Source organism: Pseudonaja textilis, chromosome 15, assembly GCF_049901715.1.
Source record: "Pseudonaja textilis isolate UNSWEBS1 chromosome 15, rPseTex1.2, whole genome shotgun sequence".
Lineage (NCBI taxonomy): Eukaryota > Metazoa > Chordata > Lepidosauria > Squamata > Elapidae > Pseudonaja > Pseudonaja textilis.
Window position 1 is genome coordinate 2,116,071 of NC_142004.1, and position 19,017 is coordinate 2,135,087.

At 44.9% G+C, this 19,017-nt stretch overlaps 2 protein-coding genes across 3 annotated transcripts in view; both read left to right on the forward strand.

Annotated features, from left to right (window-relative positions):
- Window positions 1–32: 32 nt before the first annotated feature.
- Window positions 33–14,616, forward strand: ATP6V0A2 (ATPase H+ transporting V0 subunit a2). 2 transcript variants are annotated; one of them, XM_026719317.2, is made up of 20 exons: window positions 33–407; window positions 1,634–1,712; window positions 2,181–2,278; window positions 2,581–2,718; window positions 2,881–2,981; window positions 3,228–3,354; window positions 3,438–3,520; window positions 4,222–4,315; window positions 4,769–4,981; window positions 5,984–6,134; window positions 6,427–6,566; window positions 7,035–7,189; window positions 7,619–7,706; window positions 8,371–8,489; window positions 9,123–9,333; window positions 9,965–10,084; window positions 11,091–11,210; window positions 11,885–12,002; window positions 12,517–12,688; window positions 13,688–14,616. In XM_026719317.2, the coding sequence occupies exons 1-20, from the start codon at window positions 291–293 to the stop codon at window positions 13,785–13,787; spliced, it is 2,544 nt and encodes an 847-aa protein (XP_026575102.1). In that variant the 5' UTR covers window positions 33–290; the 3' UTR covers window positions 13,788–14,616. The 2 variants fall into 2 exon arrangements, 1 of the variants encoding a protein (XP_026575102.1); XR_015739589.1 differs by lacking the exon at window positions 11,885–12,002.
- Window positions 14,617–16,196: 1,580 nt separating this feature from the next.
- The window catches only part of DNAH10 (dynein axonemal heavy chain 10), a 58,934-nt gene continuing 56,113 nt past the window's right edge, over window positions 16,197–19,017 (forward strand). Inside the window, exons 1-3 of the mRNA XM_087913054.1 lie at window positions 16,197–16,448; window positions 17,950–18,036; window positions 18,784–18,929. Coding sequence (XP_087769180.1) covers window positions 16,229–16,448; window positions 17,950–18,036; window positions 18,784–18,929 — 453 coding nt within the window. The 5' untranslated portion in view covers window positions 16,197–16,228. The remainder of the gene's footprint in view (window positions 16,449–17,949; window positions 18,037–18,783; window positions 18,930–19,017) is intronic.

Below are 19,017 nucleotides of genomic sequence, written 5' to 3' on the forward strand. Positions count from 1 at the left end.
CAAAATTTTCCCCCTTATAATTGCCGCTCTGTACCAGCACTTCCGTTCCACCGTAAACTCGTCTCCCCTTGTTGGCATTAAAACCATCGAGAGAGAGGGGGGCGGTTCCCCCCCCCAATGGTGCAGCTCCGGACGGAAAGCCGGAAGCCGCTCCCGCCGTCCCCTCTCGCCGCCTCCGCTGAGGGAAGCGCCGGTTTCCGCGCCGCCTCCTCCTCTCCATGGCCGTCGGGCAGGTCGAGCGAGGCGGGCGGGCGGCCAGGCGGCGTCGAGGGCCCCGGTGACAGCCCGCCATGGGCTCCCTCTTCCGCAGCGAGGCCATGTGCCTGGCGCAGCTCTTCCTGCAGGCCGGCTCGGCCTACGAGTGCCTCAGCGCCCTGGGCGAGCGCGGCCTGGCCCACTTCAGAGACGTGAGTGGCCGCGGGGCGGGCGGGGGGGAGGGGAGGCCGGGCCGCCCTTTTATTCCTATTTTTATCGATTTCTATCCCTTTTTTATTTACTTCTATAAATCCACTAGTATTGGGGAACGTATTTCCCCCTCCTCCTCCTCTTTTCCTCGCAACAACCACCACCCTGTGTGAGGTGGGCCGGCCGTGACAGAGAAGTCCCCCAGCTGCCTTTCATGGATGAGGCGGGACTAGAATGAAGAGTCCCTCCCAAGTCCTGTTTTCCCACAACAGCAACCCTGTGAGGAAGGCCAGAGAGAGATGTGGGGACGACTGGCCCCAGATCCCCCAGCTTCCTTTCATGGCTTATCTAGGGAGGCCCAAATAGCCCCAGTGCTGGGCAAATGGGTTTAGGGGGTTGGGAGGGCCGGGCGTGTGTGTCCTGTTGTGGTTCGCCGGCCTCCGGTGCAGAGGGCAGCAGAATCGGACAGTGGGGAAGAAAGGGGACCAGTCCGAGAGTCTGGAGAGGACTCGGATGAGGGTCCTGCGTCCCATGCAGAGATGGGGCCAGGGCCATCTGGGAGTGGGGTGCTGACTCCGTAGCCTCCATGGTCTGGCAGCAGTGAGGAAGAGGAGCAAGGGGAGCCTGTTCCCAGTGCGCATATGCACAGAGCTGCTAGAAGGCGAGAACGGCTGAAACAAAAGGGGCAACTCCGGAGTAAGGCTGGGAGGTGATTGCCCCTCCCATAAGAGATAAAAGTCAGGCCTAGATGACGAACTCTTTGCAGGAAGCAATGTTGTTCGCTCTGTTCAGATTAAACCTTGAAGCTCTGTGTGGACTTTGTACTTCAGTTGGCTTTTTATAGTTCATTTGGCACTTTAGTTGTTGGTGGCCATTCAAAGGAGAGAAAGGTGGGTGCTTATCTCGAGGGACTGTTTGGGACTCATTACGGGCTGGGAATGCACATAATTCCCAGCGTTGCAATAAAACAAGAGTTGTTTTAACTAAGCGTGTGCCTAATTACGGTCTCAGGAAGCCTGGGTCAGAATAGGTCCCTTGCAGCCCCCCAACCTCTCTTGGAGGCTCTTCTTGGGAGCCTCCAATGTGTTTAACTGTTGTGATGGTTAAAAGAAACTTAGTGCATAGTCATGAGCCAGCTTTTTTTCTCTTTGGAATTGAACTTAAATCTTTAGACAATAGACATTTCTCTCAGGAACAGTTAAAAAAAAAAAAACATTTGCCTTTCCAGCTCAACTCCAATACAAGTTTGTTCCAGCGGAAATATGTGGGAGAAGTGAAGAAGTGTGAAGAAATGGAAAGGATATTGGGTAAGTTTTGAGAATGCGAAAGGACAGGCAACTGTGATCCTCTTAGGTAAAGTTTTACCCATTGTGAAATATATATCACAGGTTTGTTATTTCAAACAGAAAAGGGAATGGAATCCTTATTGATTTAAAGCTTGGAAGAATATTGCAATCCACTTGATTTTTTTGCTACATTTCTGCATTGGATGTTCTGTCCAATTTCGGAGGATTACAAGTGGTAGTTAGGAGGTTTGGAGATCTTTTGGGCACCTTGCACTGGTTGTTTCTTCATGCTGGGGTTTGATTTAAAATTCAGAGAAGGAGTATGTAAATTCTCATAATACAATAGAGTAAACTGATGAAGCTTGATTTTAAGAATGCCTTCGATATGTGTAATATCCTTTGTGATATATAAACTTCTCAGAGGAATGTGGCAGAACATAATCTTTTAAAGCCACTTGCTTTACCCGAAATCATTTTTCATTTTTCCAGGATACCTAGTGCAGGAAATAAAGAAAGCAGACATCCCTCTTCCGGAAGGAAATATTACCCCCTCTGCCCCTCCACTTAAACAGATGTTGGAAATCCAGGTAACTTGTAGAAATGGGGCTCTCGTGATGTTCTGAGATGACAGAAAATCTGTTTCTTGAATTCTTTAGGCCAGTGTTTCTCAACCTTGGCAGCTGGCTGGGGAATTCTGGGAGTTAAGATCCAGGCCTCTTTTAAATGTGTCAAGGTTGAGAAATGCTGCTTTAGACCAAATTTAAGATCCTTACAGCTCCACATTTCCACTGTCTGTTGTTAAACTGCCTGGGTTTCTTCTTGGTAGAAGGACTCTTCTGTTAGAAATCACCACAGTGAGAAGGTGCTGTTTTTTTTTTCTCTGTCGTAGGAGCAACTTCAGAAGCTGGAGGTGGAGTTGAGAGAAGTGACCAAAAACAAGGAGAAGTTGAGAAAAAACCTTTTGGAGCTGACAGAATACACCCACCTGCTGAAGGTCACTCAGTCCTTCATCCAAAGATCTACGGAGGTATTTTACTGACTTTAAAAATATGTACGATCAGCCATCTTAAACAAGTGATAATCATAAACTAGAACAATCAGAAACAAGCAATGCCTTGTTTCCAGTCTTCTGTGTGTGTGTCTTGCTTTCTTTTCATTTGATGTACAATTTTCACGGTCTTTATTTTAGCTTGAGTCCTGCATACAAAGCAGTTACGAAGAATTCCCATCTTTTGATCATGATCCTTTGTTGGAGTATAATTGTATGCACAGACTCGAGGCCAAACTTGGGTAAGTAACCAAACAGGGTGTGGAATAGCCATGATGGAAAGCATCTTCAGCCTCATTTTATACAGGTAGTCTTAGCAAATAACGGGGACAATGGATTTTTTGCATTAAAAATTAATTTGGGTTGTTTTGAAGCATCCGGCCGTGTAACAATGAAGCATAATTGTCTGTAGGTAACATGAATCATGTTTCTCACAGTTCCCTGTATTGGTGAGATTATTTTAATGGTGCTTTTTTTTTAAAATGTAGATTTATATCCGGCTTAGTTAACCGAGCAAAAGTTGAAGCGTTTGAAAAAATGCTCTGGCGGGTGTGCAGAGGAAACACAATTGTTTCTTATTCCGAAGTGGAAGAATGCTTGGAGGATCCTGATACAGTAAGTAAGGCGACCCGGTTGAGAAAGGGCAGCCGGGCCCTGTCAATCAAAGCTGACGTGAGCCATTCCTGCTTGTTTTGCAGGGAGAACTGACCAAGTGTTTTGTGTTCTTGATATCCTACTGGGGGGAACAAATTGGCCAAAAGGTGAAGAAAATATGCGACTGGTAAGGACGAACCACGTTTCTCCCTCGTGTTTTTTTTCCCCCCTCGTATTTTTAAGGCAGTGCTCTGAAAAGTAAAGGCAAAGGAAGTTGTTCGAACTGCATTTAAAAAACTCCTTGGAGGAATCGGAGGACATGTGAAGATGAAGCCTAAGCATGATTCATTCACCCAAACATTTTTGGATCGATAAAGCTAGTCCTTGACTCAAGACCGCAGTCAAGACCAACATTTCTGTTGTTGAGTTAGACAGATACCAAGCGAGATTTGCCTCTTTACGACCTTCCCACAGTTGTTAGTAACCCGGTTGTTAAGTGAACCTGGCTTCCCCATTGACTTTGCTCAGCAGAAGGTCGCGAAAGGGGATCACGTGATCCCCTAGGACAGGGGTCTCCAACCTTGGCCACTTGAAGACTTGTGGACTTCAACTCCCAGAGTTCCTGCCCTTTGTAAATATGAGTCAGTTGCCAGGTGTCCAAATTTTGATCATGTGACCGCAGGGATGCTGCAGTAGTCATGGAAAAAATGGTCATAAGTCACTTTTGCTAGTGCCGTGGTAACTTTGGTCACTAAATGAACGGCTGTTAGTCAAGGACTGCGTGTATAGTAAAACGGTTAGTTGCAGTCTAAAGCAAGGTCCTATTTTTGCAAGATTCGGTTGGCTGGCTGTTTCAATGGCTTTTTTTTATGTGTGTGTGTGTCACAGCTACCACTGTCACCTCTACCCCTATCCCAGCACTCCAGCGGAACGGCGAGCAGTGATGGAAGGACTCCAAGTGCGCATCCAGGATCTCCATATTGTGAGTTGAAAATTGCGGTCACACTCCCGCTTTGTGGTTTCTTCAGCAGAGTTTCACAGAACGAGCACAGCTGTGCAGTGTATTTGTTTTGAGCTTTCGTCTCCAAGGCCTGTGGAGACAATATTTGCATTCTCTAAAACGGATTTGTTCTCTTTTCTTTTTTTTGTTAATGTCCTGGGGATATCCAGGCATAGCGCTGTTTTCAGGGCTCTTACTTTTGCCTGTGTTAAGATTAAGAAACCTTTGTTTCTTTGCAGCAGGAAAATAGTTTTTCTTTCAGGTTGTTTGATCCGCTGCCAGCCGGGCACCGCGAAGCTAACAAGCAAATCCCTCAGAATAAAAGAAAACAAAAATGACTTTAAATGTTGCTCCGCCCTGCCGGTGCTCCCTTTTGGATAACCATTGCTTTTTCTACTAAATATGTCTCTCTCTTTTTAAATTAAACCCTCAAAGGTGTTGCACAAAACTGAAGATTATTTGCGGCAAGTCCTGTGCAAAGCTTCTGAATCGATCTACACCTGGGACGTTCAGGTGAAGAAGATGAAAGCCATTTACCACGTGCTGAATCTCTGCAGCTTTGATGTCACCAACAAATGCCTGATTGCAGAGGTCTGGTGCCCCCTGTCAGACCTGCCCAACATGCGCCGCGCGCTGGACGAAGGCTCCGTAAGTCCAGCCATCGCTGCTTCACACGCCAGGGGTCCAAATAATAAATAGGTCCATTGCAAGGAAGGCTCCGAGGCAGCTGAATGTATTGTATTTATTGAATTCATATTGCCGCCTCTTCGCCCATGGCGACTCGAGGCGGCTTACAGAATGTAAAACCATATTTAAAAAAAAAAAAACTAACGAAAAGAATCAAATTAATAAAGTACAATAGAACAAAATCTGGGAAAAATAAAAAATCACACCCACCCAACTCCCACCCCGATGACAGCAGATCACAAGAGCCATTTGATGGACTCCATCCCACTCTGAGTTCCCCAGGCCGACGGGCAGGACCAGGTCTTCTTCAGTGCCTTCCAGAAGAGTATTAGACAGGGGGGCATTCTAATCTCTGAGGGGGGTGATGTTCCAGAGAGAGGGAGCCATCACAGAAAAGGCCCTTCTGGGTCCCACCAGATATATCTCCCTCGGGGATGGGACCCTCAACATCCCCTGCCTCCCTGCTCTGATGGGTCGGGTAGTTGTGACCAGCAAGAGACATTCCCTCAAACGTTGCTTTTATTTGGAAATATCATATTGGCACAAATCTGGGGAAAACCGTCTCTGAAAGCTATCGCGGTTTTCACCTCATTAAAAGTAAAAGTCTTTCTCCTGTCTCATAAACAATCAGTCCCATGGTCCAGTCACCGTGCAGTCCAACAACTGGGTGGCATCACTCTGCCTTCTTCCGACCGGGAGTGAGAATGTCCTTGGTTCCCAAGAGAAAGTATTTTGCTTTGGCTACAAAAACGCCTCTATCTAAAAAAAACCAGTCCCCGACCCTCCGCTCCAGTGTGGCAACACTGAAGTGGACCGAATGACTTCGGTCAGCCCAGCTTCAGAGTTGACACCATCCCTGCTTCAACTCTTTTGGGGGGAGGCTTCCCCCCCCCATCCTACATAGAGCGTTAAAGTGGATGCCGCACGCATAATTACACGGGTTTCTTTCACTTCGGCCACCAGAGAGCGAGCGGCGCTTCTGTCCCTTCCTTCATGAACACCATTCCGACAAAAGAAACTCCTCCGACTTTGATCCGGACCAACAAATTCACCTTGGGATTCCAGGACATCGTGGATGTGTACGGGATTGGCAACTACAGGGAGGTCAATCCTGGTGAGTCTCTTTGAAAAATAGCCAACTGGGTGTGTAAATTCTAAACCGGGTTCTTTTCCACCTGTACCCTTTGGCCTCCCTTCCCTTTCCTGCGGCCTTGTGAACTCAAGTGGGTTTTGTGTTCGCAAAAGAGTCGCTGTGATTCCTTGCAAAGCAGACGTGTCCAATCTTGGCAACTATTAAGGCTTGTGGGCGTCAACCCCCAGAATTCCCCAGCCAGCCAGGCACCAGGGAAGAATCCCTTGGCAGCACAGAACTGCAATAAATAAATAAACACGTGTGAATTTCACAGCTCTCTTCACCATCATCACTTTCCCCTTCTTGTTCGCCGTGATGTTTGGAGACTGCGGGCACGGCTTCCTGATGTTCCTCTTTGCGCTGGTCATGATTTTGTTTGAAAAACACCCCAAGCTTAAGAGGTCGCAAGACGAGGTATGGAAAACCTGGACTCTTTGTGTGTGGCTGGTGTCCTTTGGGTTCATTTGTTGCTTGAAATCCTGATTTTTCACCGTTGTATCTATAAGGACGGAAGAACATGGGGTCTTTGGTGCTTTCTTGAGTTTGGTGGTTTTCTTGTAGATGTTACATGACCCATAAATCAAGTTTACTGTAATGCCCCAATCAAGGAACTGCCAACTGAGACAAACAGTAAATGGTCTGATCAAGGAACTACTAAGAAGAATATAACAAGGCCACCAAAACTTGACAGGGCAAAGCCATTTGTACATAAGCAAGAGAGCAAACCCTTCTCCCTTTTAGCACTGATGACATTACCTAGCTAGGTCATGAAACGTCAGAGAGCACCAGTTCAGACCTGAGCTGCATAGATTCTCTTGTAAGGAAGATCCCCGTCTTCGAGCTACCTTTGGTGACATGAAGCCTCTCTCCTCCTGTCCACAGATGATGAAGATGATTTTTCAAGGACGATACATCATCTTGCTGATGGGATTGTTCTCCATCTATACCGGCCTGATCTACAATGACTGTTTTTCCAAGTCTTTGGTCATATTCAGCTCAGGATGGCATGTTTCACAAATGCCTGGGATGGATTGGAGGTAAGTTGTGGCTGTGGACCTATGTTGGGTTTCGCTTCTAGACAATCACTGAGCTTCCTCTTTATCCAGAAAGGTTTGAAGAGTCAAGTCTGCTAACTAGCTCTTCATTCTTTGCTGCGGAGGTCTGCTCCAAGTGGGCAGTTCACTTAAGGTCTTCTGAAATGGCTCTCAATTGTTGTGGGCAACAGTGACAGCTTTACGACGTGTGGACTTTGGACTGCAACTCCCAGAATTCCTGGGACAGCATGGCTGGCTGGGGAATTCTGGGAGTTGCACACCACAGGTCGTAAAAATGCCAGAGTTGCCCACCCTGACTCTGTCTGTGTACGGGGACTAACTGCAATCAGACAGTTCAGGTGCTCAGAATGTCTCTTCTCAACCTCCAATTCTGTTTGTGTGTGTTTTCTTTCGCTTTTGAAATTGTTCTAGCAAGGCAGACTTGACGAATCCGTTTGTGGCTCTGAATCCAAATGCGACTGGCGTCTTCACCGGCCCGTATCCTTTCGGCATAGATCCGGTGAGTGGCTTCCCTTGAGCCGCTGCTGTCTGTCAAGACAGAATTTATGAGGCTCTGATACAGCTCCGGAGAATTACGGCCCTCCCTCCGCCTATGGATTGCCATTGAATTGTCTCTGGGGCTGTTGCATCCGGGACACAGGGAGGCCTTGACTTCACCACCGTAAAATAGGAACAGCAAAAGTCGTCGTTAAACGTTGCGATTGTTTGAACTCTGCTCCACCAATTGGAAATAGTGCCCTTTGTACAGGGGAGTCCTCGACTTGAGCAACCGCCATTGAGCCCTCAGATTTATGTTGCTAAGCGAGACATGTGTTAAGTGAGTTTTGCCCCATTTTACGACTTTTCTTGCCATGTTCGCTAAGTGAATCCCTGCAGTTGTTAAATGAGCAACAGGGTCATTAAGTGGATCTGGCTTCCTTGTTGGCTTGTCAGAAGGTCGCCAAAGGGGATAATGTGACCCCGGGAAACACTGCAACCGTCATAAATGTGAGTCAGCATCCGAATGAAAATGCTGCAAAGGTCATAAATGTGAAGAACAGCCATAAGTCACTTTTTTCAGTGCTGTTGTAACTTCGGAAGGTCACTAAGCGAACTGTTGTAAGTCGAGGGCTCCCTGTATTCTGGGCTGAATCTTTCCTTAAGGCTGTCTGTCTCTCTTCCAGATATGGAGCCTTGCAAGCAACCGTCTCAGCTTCCTCAATTCCTTCAAAATGAAAATGTCAGTCATCATTGGAATGGTGCACATGCTCTTTGGGATTGTCCTGGGGGGCTTCAACTACGTGTGAGTAATGGCCAGGATGAGCAGCAATGATGGGGCCATTGCTGTGGCTTTTGACATAAGTTGGGCACCAAATAAATTGCAAAATAAATGCAATTTCATAAAGTAAACTTCTTTTTCTCTTTTCCGGGTGAAGTGCTTCCCCCTTTAAGGCTTTTGGTGCCGTTCAAACCTGTTTGCATTATTTTTTCCACCATCTCCAGTTATCCCAGCCACTGATCCCCCTGGGACCACTGGCAGTCATAGAATAACACTTCTGAGAATTGACATTCTCAGCGCTGTTAAAATAAGCAGGCAATTAATTTTTCTGTGAATGCTCTGCAAAACTCATTATTGAAATGAAAAATGTAAGAAAAACCCCAATGGCGTGGTGGTCTCATGATGAAGACTCTCCTTCCACTGGGAATGTTGAGAGTTCAACCCTAGGGAGTGGCAGATGTTTCTCTCCTAGAGTGCAGAGAAAAAATATCTGCTGTGAACTCTGCATAGGCATCAGGAAGGGCATCCGGCCAGTAAACGCTCAGCTCCATCCAGTCGCCCTGACTCTACCCTGAATTAAGAGTCATACAAAGAGCGTTTTTTAAAATTAAAACAGAAAATAAAGTCACTCTTTCTTCCTTTTTTTTCTTCTTTCAGGCATTTCAGGAAGATGTACAACATTTACTTAGTGTTCATTCCTCAACTTCTGTTCATTCTGTCCATTTTTGGATACCTGGTGTTCATGATCATCTTTAAATGGCTGGCTTACAGCGCTGAGAATTCCAGTTCTGCTCCCAGTATCCTGCTTCAGTTTATTAACATGTTTCTCTTCCATGATAACAAGAACCAAGTCCTTTTCTCAGGGCAGGTGGGTCATCCTTAGAACTGAAAGGTCCACAGATCTGAATTCTCTCTGTTTTTAAATACTTTGATCTTCTGTTGAAATAAGTCAGCCTTAAATTGAAGTAAATTAAAACAGCCGCAAGAAGAGTCGAATAACTCTTAAATTGTTGGAGACTTGAGCCTGAATTTTATACACTCTTATTAAGAAATAATTGAAGTGTTGTATCAGAAGTCACCTAAACCTAGGGACTCGCTGCAAATTTAGGCATAATGTTTAAAAATGCAGATTTTCAGGCTTCCCTGTTGCTGGCTTAAGCTTCTTAGAAATCTAACACAGTTCAGTAGAAAATTGATGATATAGGAGAGCTTTGTCGATTGCTTTGGGACACAAATGTGTTAAAAAAATTTGAGACAAGTGCTTTTGCAAACCACCGAGAACATTGCGGCGTTGTCAAAACTGCTAAAATATGAAACACAGATTTAATTAAAAAAAAAAAAAAACTAGCCAGGTTGGTATTTAGCCCAATAAAGTTGTAGAATCCTTATTCAGCAGAGAACTTCCACGGGGCCTTTTTTCTTGTTTGAAGTTTCTAACCAAAATTGTAAACCACCTCAAAAACCAGCTGTGTAATTTTGCTTCCTCTCTTTCAAAACAGATTATCGTTCAGAAATGTCTGTTAGTCGTGGCCGTGCTTTCTGTCCTCGTTCTGTTTTTTGGAAAACCGCTTTATTTATACTGGTTGAGCAATGGCAGCCAAAGCTTTGGCTCCTACAGAGTAAGTAAAAGGAAAGTAAATTGTATATTTTTTTTCCTTAACAATTTTTTTTATTGCATCCTGCAGCATGCCAGGGCACTCTCAGCAGAACCTCCAGTATAATTTTTTTAACAATTATATTTTTATAAGAAAAATAATAAATAAAACCATCTTTCAGTTATACAGTGTGTCATCTATATCTTGTGCACATATTAATATTTGTATACGTTTCTTAACTAAGTTTACATTCATATTATAGCCTATTCAACATTATATGTCATGGTATGTTATTCTTACAGTGTCATTTAATTTTTTTACTTTATTTTCCAACCATCCATAAAATAAATCCTAAATCTTATAATAGTCCATTTCTTCCTGTTCTCTAATTGCCAATGTTAATCTACTCATTTCTGCACATTCCAGTATTTCCTTTTTTTTAACATAAAAATACTTTATTAAATAAATTTATACAAATACAATAAAATCAAACATTCCGCTTTTCGCAACTTAAAGAAAACAGTGTTCACTCAATCTGACATCTCTCAAATTGTGTAAAATATTCGCGATTGTTACATTAAACATATAATACATAGTGTCATCTAATTACATATTACAACTCTTACATATAGTGTTATTAGTTTCTGTCATACCTTTTTATTTGACTTTGTTTTATTAATTCCAATATTTTAATCACCACCTCCTCCTCCATCGGAGCGTTTTAATTTTTCCAATTTTGAGCAAATACAATTCTGCTAGCCTCCAATATAATTGATAAAGAGGGGGAAAAGAATGTTCTATTTGAAGGGGAAGATGCTTTGCATAGGCTTAACCCCTGGCTACAATTCCCTGAAGCACGTTGTGTGTTTTGTGGTGTCGTAACCTTGTGGTTCGATGTGGCCCTTAAGATGTTTCGGGGCAGGATTGGGAGATATTTAAAAATAATTGTTCGCTGAAAGATGTTTGAAAAACACGAATCCACTTCAGAGATATTCCTAAAACCACACACCATTTTCCCCCCAACCTCCAGAAAGGCTATCGCTTGGTACGGAAGGAGAGCGAAGAAGAAATTTCCCTCTTGACAACTTGTGAAATGGAAGAGGGGACCAGCCCTTTGAACAACAGGCATAAGACTGAGGACAAGGAAGAGGTGGGCACTGCGAGTCTTTTCAGTATCGTGTTCTTTTTAAAACAAATCTTTCAATGTAGTTGTTTCCATCTGTTTTATTTCATCTCAAGGCTGCTATGTAGACCTATACAATTAAATACAGGTAGCCCTCAACTTACAATTGCAATTGGAGCCCAACATCTCTGTTGTTAAGTGAGACAGTTGTTACGCGAGCTTTTCCCTGTTTCACGGTCTTTCTTGCCATGGTTGTTAAGCAAATCGGTGCAGGTGGTAAGTTAGCAACGCGGTTGTTAAGTGAACCTGGCTTCCCCCTTGGCTTTGCTTGTCAGAAGGTCGCAAAAGGGGATCACGTGACTTGCAGGAAATGCAACCGTCATAAATAGGAACCCCTTTCCAAAGCCTCTCGGGGTTGATCCCGTGACCAAGGGGATGCTGCGAAGGTCACTCATTGTGACAAAACGGTTCTACGGTCCCCTTTTTCAGCGCCATTAGGTCCCTAAACAGACCGCTGTAAGCCGAGGAGTAGCGGTGAATAAGGGAATGAAAGAAAAACGTGATCTATTCAGCTTCAGCAGCTGCTTGCTGGAGGTTAAGTTATTAACCTCCCCAAAGCCACAGGCCCAACATTGAAGGTTATGGTTTTTTTAATTTGCACCCGGGCTGCCAAGTCCCACTTGACACGCCGTCTCTTTTAGTTTAGCTTTGCGTCTGCGTTGATGGAGCAGGCCATCCAGACCATTGAATACTGTTTGGGATGCATCTCCAACACCGCTTCCTACCTGAGGCTCTGGGCGCTCAGTTTAGCCCATGCCCGTAAGTATTTTGTGGGATTTGAACGATCGATAACCAATAATGTCCAATAAATAAATAACAAGTTTTTCCCTGAGTGCCAGCTGAGCCTTATTTTAATGTCAAGTAATGCACGGCCGCAGGTGCTCAAATTTTGATTACATGACCGTGAAGATGTCACAGTGGAGGTGAGCAGGTGCCATTGTACCTTTGAACAGTCGGTAAACGAGTAGTGGGAAGTCAAGGACCACCTGTATTTTGCTTTAAAGATGGAGAGAAAGAAGACCAGGAAAGAGAAATGTTCTTGGCAACTGGTTGTGGTTAATGGTTGCATCAGAATAACAGGGTTGGGAAGGGACCTAGTCAAATCCCCCCGCTTAGCCCTGTGCCATTTCAGACAAACGATCGTCCCGTCTCAAGCAAATGGTGGCATGTTCAGTCATTAATACCAAGGGGGTTATCGGGTCTCGCACATCCGGTAAGGCAAGATGGGCTTTTGAATGACCTATGCATGTGTCTCTGCCTGTCTCTAATTTAGAGTTGTCAGAAGTGCTCTGGGCAATGGTCATGAAGCTTGGCCTTCACATGGACGCAGCCTACGGGATCTTACTCTTGGTCCCCCTGTCAGCCTTATTCATGGTTCTCACCGTCTTCATTCTCCTGGTCATGGAGGGCCTCTCCGCTTTCCTGCACGCCGTACGGCTCCATTGGTAGGTGGCTCCGTTTTAACCCTCCTCTCCTAGTCAGGTTTCTAGTCCAAAGTTTTTGAGACTTTTAGATTGAACCAAATTGAATTCTTTATTTGGCCCAATGTGGTTAGATACACCAGGAATTTGTCTCTAGTACAAAAGCTCTCAGTGTACATGCAAAGCAACATCATAACAACAACAACAATCATAATGTATTATAATAATTATTACAATTATTATAATAAACATAATAAAATAAATAATAATAAAAAAGTGTGGGTCGTAGACATTGCCATACCTGGTGACAGCAGAATCAACGAGAAACAACATGAAAAAGTCACCCAATATCAGGACTTGAGAATCAAACTGCAGAGACTCTGGCATAGACCAGGGCAGGTGGTACAACTGGTACTGGGTACACTGGGTGCTGTGCCTAATGACCTAGGCAAGCATTTAAAATAAATCGGCAGTAACAAGATCACCATCGGTCAGCTGCAGAAGGCCACCTTACTGGGATCTGCTAGCATAATCCGCCGATACATCACGCAGTCCTAAATGCTTGGGAAGTGTTCGACTAGTGATTTGTGATATGAAACCCAGCATAGTCATCTCGTTTGCTGTGTATACTGTTGCTTTTTGTGAATAATAATAATAATAACCACCACCAATAAAAGGGGGGAGTTAAGAAGGTAGTAAGAAGGATCAATAATAAAACTACAGCCACACTACATGAGTTAACTTTATGGGTTAATACACACAGACATTAGACAGCACTGAGCAAATTAGCTGTTGGATATTATGTTTAAGAAATGGAAGTTTTATCAGAGGGAAAAAAATGCTCAGTTTGAAAGTAATTGTCAGCTGGTCCCAACTTGGTTGGTTAGAAAGAAAGACACTCAGAACCATTGTTAACAAAAGTGCATTTTACTACACGGTGGCAATCCTGACAACAAAGTTCAAATATCTCAGGGGTCAGAATTAGGATGTTCATTTTATTTTATTTTATTTTCCTTATTTCAGGGTGGAATTCCAGAACAAGTTTTACACAGGCGACGGCTACAAGTTCACCCCTTTTTCCTTTCAAGACATTTCTTTACATTTGGATAGATACATCGCATAAATCTGGCTGTTCTTGGCAGTAAATCGGTTGGGCGTGGTTTGAAAATAATCATGTACGCTGACGTCTTCCTTGTTCGGCTCCCTTACAGCAAAGACCCTCACTGATTTTGCCTTAAAACACAGCCAAATATTTTTTATAAAGACTCTTGGCGTCTCTTGCTTGGACTTGGCAAATATGGGACCTTTTTGAACGCCAGGTATTTTCTTCCTTTCATAAGCACTTTTAGGTTAATTTTTGAAACTGACTAGAACTATTTGATTGCTGCTTCTGGACACGCTGTAGCTGTTTTCAAGAACTATTTATTTTCTCTAACAAAATCTTTCAAGAGTAGTTTTTCGTATAATTCCTTAGGACGAAGCCCCTTCGAATTTTCTTCTTCTTTTTTTTAAGGAGGTGCATTAATCAGTCATCGAGACGCATGAGATTATTCCTCTGATAATTAATTCCTCTGATCCTCGTCACTAATATTTCTGGAATTTGGTGACAGCCACTAGGAATAAAATTGTGTATTTCTAGGAAACCACTATGATTTTTCTCTTGATCCAAAAGATGGGCTTCAAATATAGGTTCAGGGTGTGACTTTTTGCACATTTTCAATAGAAATTGAAAAACAGGCTCACAAAGCGCCATAAAAATGCCCGGCTGTATTTTTTTCTCTCTCTCTCTTCCACTCTCTCTTTTTTTTTTTTACAATTCCAAATAGAAGAGAGATTGAAAAACTATTTGACACTCCCAGAGGGACATAGAAACATTGGATTCTGCCTTTTTCTCTCCTGTTCTTCTTTTTTACAAGATGCATTAAAGGCAATATGAAAGTTTCCTTTCCGAAGCCTGGAATCACTGTGTGAAATTATTCTGAAAGTTCTGATAAATCCAGCAGAGCTTCTACTGTGGGTGAAATCCTGAAAACCTTCCCGGGATAAATAAGATGTTTTTATGTCTGGCAGGTTTCCAGCATGGGTGTCCAACTTTGGGCAGTTTAAGACTTGTGGACTTCAACTCCCAGAATCCATTAACCAGCCATGCTTCTGGGAATTGAAGTCCACCCTTTGCTGGCTGAAGAATTCTGGGCATTGAAGTCCACAGGTCTTAAAAGCTGCCGAGGTTAGACACTCCTGGTCTACCACCTTTGCCACAACAACAACCTGCATTAATCCAGGCTGTTTTATTTGTGATACTGTGTGCGCTTTTTCCACAACACTTGCAAAAATCCTGTTTAATGTGACCCTGAAGCCAATTTTCTGTTAAAATACACTTGTTCTTTCGCGATGAAGAAGATACCTCTTAAAGAGTAGGTTTGCTTGGGGTTTTTTTTTTTTCATGTATGAAAAAGGAGGTATTTTACTGTAAATACTTTTATAAGTGCCAATGGAATCTAATCCTCTTCAATAAAAGGCTGTTTGGAGACTGGGTTTTCCGGTGGAATTGGGGTTTGCGAAGAAGGGGCTGTTTGCTTAGGGGGAAAGAGATCTACCTGCGTGGGTGACGTTTGCAGAAGGAAGCCTTGACCTGTGTATCGGGGGATGATGGGCATTGGAGTTTGGGGTAAACCACCGTTCGCCCGTCATCGATTGATAGGATGGATATCAGTCCATCCCATGAGCAGAGAATGAGGCTCAACCAGGTTCTCTGGGATGGTCAGCGTTGACCCTCGGGGGAGGGTGGGATTATCCCAGGGTCAAAAGGATGAGGGTGAGGATGGAAACTTCACACGGTTTAAGGAGCTGAGGAGTTTGGGGACCACCATTTTATGCCGGCAGGGAGCAAAGGTCAAGCTCTAGGTGGTTGAGACCTGTGTTTGGCAACCTCTTCCCGCTTTTAACCACAACACTGAACTTTTTTTATATAGGGCACATATTTATAAATACTTCCCAGGCTAAAAAAAAAATAAAAATTAAGTTTTAATGTAATTTTTTTTAGAAGTATTTATTGAATCATTTAAAATGATGACAGGAAACCCATTGACATACTGTGTCTGAAATAACATGATTTTTAATTAAAGGCCATTCTTCCCGTTATGTTTTGACATTTTTTTGCAAATATGTGGGAGATCCATGAATACTTCAAGATAGGCTAGTTTTAGGGGTTGGGGGGTAAATACCAGCCCTAAAATCTTGAGCTTGAAACCTGTACCCTGCCTGAAGGGCATGTGCAGAGTGCTTTTTATGTTTAGTTGTTTTTGCTCCAGTGTAAAATGTTTTTCACAAAAGCATCGCATTTCGTTGTTTTTTCCAGCTGCTGAGGGAAAAAGAGGGGCCGACAGCAATGCACGACGGGAACTGTAGTTCGTGCTTTTGAGGGGGAGCGGGAGGAGCTCGCACCGAGAAGGGGGCGTGGTTCCGCTGGCGCCCCGCCCTCCCCCGCGCGCCGTTGCCCCGGCGACCGTGCGGGCGTCGGTTGGGCGGGTTCGGCCGGCCAGACGCGGCTCCCCGGGGGTGGCGATGGACGACGTGCGGGTGCAGTGGGTGGGCGAGCGGCTGCAGCGCGGGCTGGGCCACAGAGACCCGGCTCCCTTCGAGGAGCTGCTGAACCGCAACGACGGCGAGGAGACGGAGCAGCTGCTCCACTTCCTCAACATGAGCGCCAGCGCCGAGGACAGCCAGGCCGCCGGCCTCTTCTTCCGCCAGGAGCTGCGCCTCGACGAGATCGACGTCGAGATCGGTGCGCGCCCCGCCCAGCTGCGCTTGGCTTGCTGACAGGCTCCTGGGCGCATGCAGAGCGCCTTCCTCCTGCCCTGCTGCGATAGCTTGCGTTGCGGACACCCCCTCCCCACAGAAAGCCATTCCCTTCTCCCCACAACACCCCCCCCCCAGATTGGCTTTCCTCCTCTTCCTCCTGCAAAGAAAAATTTTATTCCCCCTCCTCAGCAACTTATTTATTCATATTTTTATTTAATTTATATGGACATCCAGCTCACTTGTCAGTGACTCCAGCAAAAGCTTTTGGCCCCTCTAGGCTGCTTATTTGGTCTCTTCAGGCCCTTCTGGCCCCTTTGGACCTCCAGCTCTTTGGCTCCTTCTGGTCTCTTCAAGCCTGGAGGGGCTTCCAGGTGCCCGAGATGCCCAGCCGGGAGTGACTTCTGCCCCTTTGGCTCCCCCTCAGGGCTGCTGCTCTGGCCTCTTCCAGCCCTTCTGGCCTCTTCTGCTTCCAGCCCAGATGCCTCTGGAGGGGCTTTGGCTCTTCTGGCCTCTTCAGGACTTCAGCCTTCAGGCGCTTCAGCTGCCCCAGTTGCTCAGGGGCTCAGCAGGGAGTGGCTGGGTGCCTTTGGAGGGGATTCAGCTCTTTGGCCCCTCAGGGCTGCCCTTCCTGCCACCTCCTCCCTCCTCTTCAGCTCTCTGAGAGATGCCCTTGCCTGCTGCCCCTTTTATAGCCCTTTGTTTCCCGCCAAAACAGCCGATTGGTTACCCACTTTGGGGGGCTCCGCTGTTTCATTGGCTCTTCACCCAGCAACCCAGCCCTAGTTTTCTCAGATGGCCCCTCATTGGCTGGAAATGGCAGATTTTATTCCCCCCTCATCCATCTGTCTGTCTGTCTGTCTGTCTGTCTGTCTATCTATCTATCTATCTATCTATCTATCTATCCATCCATCCATCCATCCATCCATCCATCCATCCATCATTTTGTGATAAATTATATATTTATAGCTGGGTTGCTTTCTCCTCTTTTTCCTCAATTATAGTTCCCCTCAGGACCCAGTAATGTTTCTGCATTGCCAGCTAATGTTGCTCCATTCACCCAAGAAAATCACAATTTATTTTGTACATTCTAGAAGAGAAAATTCAACAGTGGCCTGTAGGAGACCAAGGATGATAAACAATAGCATAATTTATTCAGTGGGACAATTAAACATACATGGGGCCCATCAAAATGTTAACTCCCTGCCCAACGTGCAGCCTCGGTCTTCCATTTTTTTTTTCATGGTTCCTTTGGAACCAAGGCTGATTCCCTGTGGACTAGTAACTTGATCTGGAGAGCCATAACTAAAAGTCTGTCTGGAATTTCCCTTTGGAAAGAGGACTCTGTGCGCAGCCCAGTCTAATAAATCCAAGTAAGGTTTGGATGCTCTCATAGGGCCTCTCTGCCTTCGTGTAGACTCCCCTAGTTAATTCAATTCTGGTTGAAAAAAAACAACACCCTCATATTTTGTGTTTTCTGGAAACAGATGTGCCATACGAAGAAGGGACAGATGAGGATGAAACGAGTTCGCAGAGAATGTGGGACACTTCCTCCACCTCCATCACCGAAGCAAGTGGGTAATGGCTGCCAGCCTCAGGGGGGGAGGGCGGGAGTAATATCAGGTTTTTTTCCTGTCTTCCCCCCGCTCTCCATTTCCCTACTGTCTTTATTTTCATTCGTATTTTATCATGCAACATTTAATATTGTTGTAAACACGGAAAAAATGCAGGGAAGAAGATCCGCAGGTGGGATCCCTTTTAGTAGGTAGGTAGGTAGGTTAAGTAGGTAGGTGGGTGGGTAGGTGGGTGGATGGATGGATGGATGATAGATCAGGGGTCTTCAAACTTGACAGCTTTAAGACTTGTGGACTTCAACTCCCAGAATTCCTCCTCCAGTCATGTTAGCTCAGGAATTCTGGGAGTTGAAGTCCACAAGTCTTAAAGCTGGCTAAGTTTGAAGACCCTTGTGATAGATGACAGATAGATCGATAGATACATAAATAGATAGGTGGGTAGGTACGGAGAGAGAGATGATAGATAGATAGATAGATAGATAGATAGATAGATAGATAGATAGATAGATAGATAGATAGATAGATAGATAGATGTGTGTGTGTGTGTGTGTGCGTGAGAATACAGTGTATTGTCAGGGCATATCATTTACAAAAAAGTCGAGATTTATTTATACGATCTGAAGAGAAACTCAAATAGAAGAAAACAGAGATATTGGCATGTATACTACTACTACTAATAGTCTAACAGTGCAGTGTAATAGTGTTGTGGTGATGTCTGATTTCTTGCTCTGGATGTCCCTCGTTTAGAGAAAAGCTGGAGGAGCAGGACATCCGTAAACGAACCAGGAGACAAAACCATGAGTGGGACCCTTTCCACAGCCTCGGTCAGGTCAGGCATGACGGAAATAGAACGCGAGTTGGGCATATCGCGACGAAAGCCTCGGACGTACAAAGTAAGTCTCCCTCGCTCTGCTTCAGTGTCAGCCCTGTCGTTTCTTTGTAGGGTTCATTCTGCCATGGATCACCACAGATTTGGGAATT

What these genes read in the sequence shown, in the direction of transcription:
- ATP6V0A2 (XM_026719317.2), top strand. Translation starts at nt 291, where the DNA reads ATGGGCTCCCTCTTCCGCAGCGAGGCCATGTGCCTGGCGCAGCTCTTC. An exon ending in AACAGATGTTGGAAATCCAG is followed by an intron (nt 2,279 to 2,580) that starts GTAACTTGTAGA and finishes TCTCTGTCGTAG; the next exon opens with GAGCAACTTCAGAAGCTGGA. An exon ending in CTACAGGGAGGTCAATCCTG is followed by an intron (nt 6,135 to 6,426) that starts GTGAGTCTCTTT and finishes TGAATTTCACAG; the next exon opens with CTCTCTTCACCATCATCACT.